The sequence below is a fragment of the Chelmon rostratus genome, chromosome 12, assembly GCF_017976325.1.
Source record: "Chelmon rostratus isolate fCheRos1 chromosome 12, fCheRos1.pri, whole genome shotgun sequence".
Classification (NCBI taxonomy): domain Eukaryota; kingdom Metazoa; phylum Chordata; class Actinopteri; order Chaetodontiformes; family Chaetodontidae; genus Chelmon; species Chelmon rostratus.
This window is the reverse complement of record NC_055669.1, coordinates 19,158,279-19,164,232: the sequence shown is the minus strand read 5'-3', so window position 1 is coordinate 19,164,232 and position 5,954 is coordinate 19,158,279. Positions and strand designations below refer to the sequence as shown.

The 5,954-nt window shown below is 43.7% G+C and overlaps 1 protein-coding gene across 1 annotated transcript; it reads left to right on the top strand.

Moving 5' to 3' along the window:
• On the top strand, nucleotides 1-4,017 carry LOC121614910 (protein-lysine 6-oxidase-like). Its single transcript, XM_041949007.1, has 7 exons — nucleotides 1-871; nucleotides 1,313-1,421; nucleotides 1,848-1,985; nucleotides 2,158-2,314; nucleotides 3,520-3,615; nucleotides 3,711-3,826; nucleotides 4,011-4,017. The coding sequence occupies exons 1-7, from the start codon at nucleotides 1-3 to the stop codon at nucleotides 4,015-4,017; spliced, it is 1,494 nt and encodes a 497-aa protein (XP_041804941.1).
• The last annotated feature ends 1,937 nt before the right edge of the window (nucleotides 4,018-5,954 follow it).

The following is a 5,954-nucleotide window of genomic DNA, read 5'->3' as shown; positions in this document are numbered from 1 at the left end:
ATGGCAAAATGGTCACTTTTATTTTTATACTTGTTCCAAGGAATACTCCCCCTCATCTTTGGGCAGCAGCAGCGCACAGCCGGCCCTTGGCGGCACCGCATTCAGTGGGAGAACAACGGGCAAGTTTATAGTTTAATGAGCACTGGATTAGAGTACCAGGCTCCGGTTCGGTCCAGAAGCCTGTCGAGGGTTTATGTGAGCAGCAGGAGGGATGCCACCAGAAGGCAAATGCCGGGAGCGCATAGGGGAGCGACGCTCGTAAGACCCGGACAGGCTGAGTCCAGACAGCTCAGGACTGATCAGGCTGTGGAGCCAGGATCTATCGCGCCAGGACACGCTGTTAGACAGTATGCGCCTTTTACCGGTCGTGCGTCAGGGACCAGAGAGCAGCCTGAGCGTCCTTCCGGAGCAGGAGCCGCGGGTTATCCAGGCGCACGACGCCTTAACCCTGAACACAGCAACACCATCAATGCCTCTGCACCGGGGAGGTTCACAGACTTTCCAGGCAGGCCTGCCACCGCACTGCACACCAGGGGAGGAGAACCAGGGCCCGGTGCGCAATACCAGCAGTTACGCGGGGTGCCAGAGATGTCTGTCTCCGCAGACAGACAACCCGCGCAGACAGATCACGCCATCTCAGCATTTCCACAAAGGGAATCTGAGGCTCCTGCTCCATTCACTGCCCCTAGTGAGGATGTTTCAAACGAGGCAGCCGTTAATGGAGAGGGCATGGTTAACGACGACCCTCGAAACCCGTTTAAAAACCACAGGAATTCTGTTTTCCACAACATGTATCCCACAAGAGGGAGGTCAGTGGCCCGCACGCACCGTCCGCCTGGCACGGGATACGGAACGAGATATTTCCAAAATGGTGAGTTAAGTGTCCTAATTGTATGGAATGAGCTTAGCCTTCTTAATTGACATGGATTTAAATGATCTTAGACTAACATGATGGTCCAGTGGATGCGTCAGTTTGGATTAAACCTTCTCAATAATTATCCACTGCATTAAAAAAAACCGTTTTAAATCAGCTGGTTTTAAGCCAGTCTCAGGCCTCACTTGCTGAGAGGAAAAAACTGAATGAGAATCAGGGAAAAAATCTTATTTGGCCTTTGGATCCTGGACTGACAGCTCAGGAATGTAAAACACTTTGAATTATGCCAACGAACACAAACAGCTCCTCTTATTTCCAGCCCAGACTCTGTCTATCTCAGGGAATTGTTCTCAGAATGAATAAACTGGCAACATTAAGATCACAGAATTACAGAAGGAAATAAAAAACATGGATTGTCCCTTTAACTTCCTCTCCCAGGACTGCCAGACCTCGTGCCAGACCCGTATGCCATCCAGGCAGGTGCTTATATCCAGCGCATGCAGATGTATGCGCTCCGCTGTGCAGCTGAGGAGAACTGTCTGGCCAGGTAATCTGTGCTGCCAGAATGAGTCACTTCTTCAGCACACATACACACACACACACACACACACACACACACACATACACACACACTTCCTTTGTTTTACTGCTCACTGAAGGTTAATTTTACTTGTTTTCGCACGACTTTTGGCCGTTTTACTTTACTTTCAATTACTGTGTGTCTGTCTAACTTTTCACTGTGGCAGGATAACCCTTCTGTTGATAGAGTTACAAAAACTGTTTGATGTTAATATGGAGCAATGATTCTCCAACATGATGTCCTGCCAAGATATAAATGTTCTGGGTTGGTTTTCCCAAAAGCATTAAGCACAATGGAACAAACCCTTTGCACTCCAGAAAACTAGCCCCGGGAGCTCAGCCAGTAGCACTTTCCAACGCAGCTTATGCCCGTTTCCCATGTGATCCATCCAAGGTCGGCTTATGGACCCGCCGTGAGAGACATCGACTTCAGAGTTCTCCTGCGGTTCCCCCAAAAAGTGAAGAACCAAGGCACCACAGACTTCCTCCCTGTCAAGCCAAGATATCAGTGGGACTGGCACAGCTGTCACCAGTGAGTTCACCCAGCCTCAAAGCGAAATGACCTCACATCATTTAGATGTTGTGATTGGCTCCACTCTGATATGACAAAAATCCATTCGAGAGCACACGATTGTGGCCTTACAGGCATTCCTGTGCCTCGTTCGAGCCAAGTGAGTCATTCTTTTCTGCTCTTACGCCCTCAGGCACTACCACAGCATGGACGCCTTCAGCAACTACGACCTGCTGGATGTCGTCACTGGACGTAAGGTGGCCGAGGGACACAAGGCCAGTTTTTGCCTGGAGGACACAGGCTGTGACGCCGGATTCAGGCGGCGCTACGCCTGTACGTCTCATACACAGGTAATATACATTTACAGAGTATGTGAAGTACATGTTCTGTAACCTTTAATCAATCAGGTAATCCCACTGACGTCAAGATTACTTTGGCAAGAGAATAAAGTGTAAAGTCACCCAATGAGATTGAGAGTGTGAGATGAGTATTTACCTGTGGGGTATCTGGCTCTGATCCAGGATCGTCATCAATATCACAGTCCTGATTCTCATCTCATGAAAACTGGACATTTCAGTCACTCAGCAGTTCATAAAATACTTTACAGGAAGAACGTTGAAAATACCAAATTCATAGAAGGCAACTTTCTTTTTTTAATTTTAAAAGGTGAGAAAGAAACAACATGATGAAACCTGGTCAGAATAAATCCTGTTTTTTTGTAAATGTCCTCCTGCCAAATGTTGTTTTTCTCATCTTATAAGTCGCCTCATATGAAATTGTGATAAAACTGTGAAACCTTTTATGGCGGATCAGGGCTAGTCAGTCTTGGTCTGGTGAACAGGAGCTTAAGATTTTGGAGGAGATGAAATCTGCAGAAGCAAGAGACCATTATAATGTGGTAGTTAAAGAGTTAGCAAGTAAAAAAATAAAAGTTCAGAGGCTTGAAATATCCTGATTATTAGTCTCTGGTTTGGGTTAAGATCTAAAACTCTGGATCTTACACCTTCTATAATGCAACTAGATAACAGCTTCATGTAAGCAAGTAAAATAGAAAAGGGATCACAGACAGACAACCGACTAACTAGCATAGATTTAGTTATTTAGTTCATTCATTTTAGATCACGTTGTATGCAATACAGTAGATTAATGTCTTTGATGTGTAGCTCAAAGTTTCATTAGAAGCTATTTTTATTTTATTTTATTTTGCCAAACAATACATAGTGTATTTAGTGAGGCTCTGAGCTGCACAGTTACTTTTGTTTTGGCAAATCCTCCGGATCTATTTCTGAGAAATGTTTTTTAGATCTTAAACTCCAGTGAATGCCAATAAAGAAAAAACATCCTGAGGACATGGGAATATTTATTATATCTGTTGTCTGGGCTCAGTGATTCTGGCTTTGAGCTGCTTAGTGCAGGCTTTGCTTCCAAAGAACTGTTTGTATAACTAAAACTCAAATCTGGTTCATTTGCGGCGCTTGTAGGAAAATAGTCGTCAAAGTCTTCTAAAGTCAAAGCTTTAAGCCTCACTGGGGGGGGATTCGGGTTGTGTTCTCAGGGCCTGAGCCCAGGATGCCACGACATCTATGCTGCCAACATCGACTGTCAGTGGATTGACATCACTGACGTGCCTCCAGGAAACTATATCTTGAAGGTAACGCAGGTCACATTGACTTCATGTCACTTTCTGTCTCAGCATGAGAGAGATTCATTTCATTCACGCTCTTTTTATCCGTGATTTTATTTCAGGTTACCGTCAATCCCAATTTCCACGTCCTGGAGTCAGACTTCACCAACAACATAGTGAGATGTGACGTCACATACACAGGAGTCTACGTCCAGACACGCAACTGTCGAGTAACAAGGTACGAGAGTTTCTGTTGCACCTATTCTCATTTGTATCATCATTTATAGCATTTATTTACATGTATTTAGAATTAACAGGTTATATGTGGGATTGAAAAAAACAGTCTGAGAGACACTGACTGTATCAACTCTGATATGTTCACAGTGTGATGTCTGTATTTATCTCTTTTTTTTCTTTTTCAGAGGTTGAAATCTTCCTTTTCAAGTGATTTCTGCAGGAGTTTTGCAGCAAACATCTGGACCTGTACTGTACAGCAGCAGCAACTCTATGACTAACAAAAAGTGCAATTGGTGAAGTGCTACATAGTCTTGTGTTGCATTTACTGGAAATGAATGCAAAAGTTTACACCAATTTTGTACATTAAACTGGTGAGATCACCAGATTTACTTGATTGTGTATTTCTACAAATGTGCTATGTGACAACTTGTTCGTTCGCCTTAACAAATGCGTGTACTGTGTTCATCGAGGATTGTTTCTTGAACGCTGGTTTAGTGCTTGAAATGTGTGTTTTGTCGCCACATGTTGTCTTTGTCTTGTTTTTTTCCTGCTCTGTGTTATCGTTGTGTGCACGTCATTAGTTTTTACACTTTTATTTAAAGGAAAACACATTCTGTTCTTTTGTTTTTTGGCAACAAAGCTCATGAAAAGACAGAAATGACAACATAATGGTCTGTCTCTCAGTGCTTTCCTGCATGGTCTGTGGCTCTCGAGCACGTGTTAGTGGAATTAATTCATTGCTGGTTTTTCATAGGATGTGTCGACAACAAGAAAAATACAGAATATCACCAGACTTATCCTTTGACCACTCGCTGGTCACATTAGTAAAATGCAGATATCTCTTTTTATGTTAAATAGTAAGGATATACTGGATTATGTTTTTAAGAATGTGCGCTTGTGTATAACTGAGTGAATGGGAAATGTGGGAAAATGTAATGTAGAACTGTTAATATTGCTGAAACATTGAAAACCTTATTATATTATGTTGGTATGTTGGATTTAATGCAATAAAGATGTTACTGAGGAAAGAGGAGTTTATTATCATAGCAATTCTGCCTGGTTCTTTTTTGAATGATAACCGCAGGCATCGGTTTAATCTTATAAAATGCCAAAATATCCAAATAGTTCCAGCTGATTTACTGATCTTTGAAGATCTTTTTCTGTAGCTGTGTGTTTGGTTATAAAAATGTCAAGAACCGTTAAAGAATAGATTCTTTTAACGGTTTTAAATCCGGTCGCTGGCGGCTTGTCCGATCTGTATTTCGTCCCCGTCCTGTTAAACAGGGGAGCTTTACTTTGAGTGATGCATGCAGATGAGACAAACAGGCCTGCAGGCAGACGCTGGCGGCATGTTTGCTGACAGGCATCTGTGAAGACACAACCCGCAGGATCTTATACAGCCGTGCCATATCTACTAAAACACAGCCAGAGCACGATGAATGGAGGCCTTTTCTCGCTCTCTCCTCCTCCGTGCATGCAAAGAGAGGCGTCATTCAGCTGCGGTAGAGGACTCCTTCCTGGCCCGGGCTTCATCGCATCGTGGCTTCATTCAGGTCCACTGGGGACCATCTCAGGCGACAGGCATTATAACAGCACTGGGATATTTTGTCTGTGTGGGAGGACTGACACAACCCGCCAGAGAGTCATTCAAAGATGTTTTCACCAAGGACAAATGTGTTTTTACAGCAAGCACTAGACTGTTTCAAACAGCAAAAGACTGACAAGCGCTAAATGCTACACCCGCGTGTATTCAGTCTGGAGTGGGTACCTGATTCCAAGATGTTTTTACCTTGAACAAATCACTCCCTTGAACAGGTTTTCATATATCATGAAGCAGTTTTGACTGATGTGCTGGAAAACATGCAGGATCCAGACAATGTATGCACTGTTGAATGCACAGATGTTGGGTATTTACAACGAAACAGCGCTCAGCCTCATCTTAAGAAAGCAGCGAACCGGGGAGATTAAGAGCAATTGAAATGGTTTACGTTGGAAGTCGCCAAGGTGCTCCTCTGCCAGAATAGATTGTCTATGTTATTGAGAGTGTCTGGAAAATCACCCCCAACTCCCATTCAGTCGACTCCGTTCCTGTCTGTCTTTGAATTTTCACGACAATATTTTCAGACAGC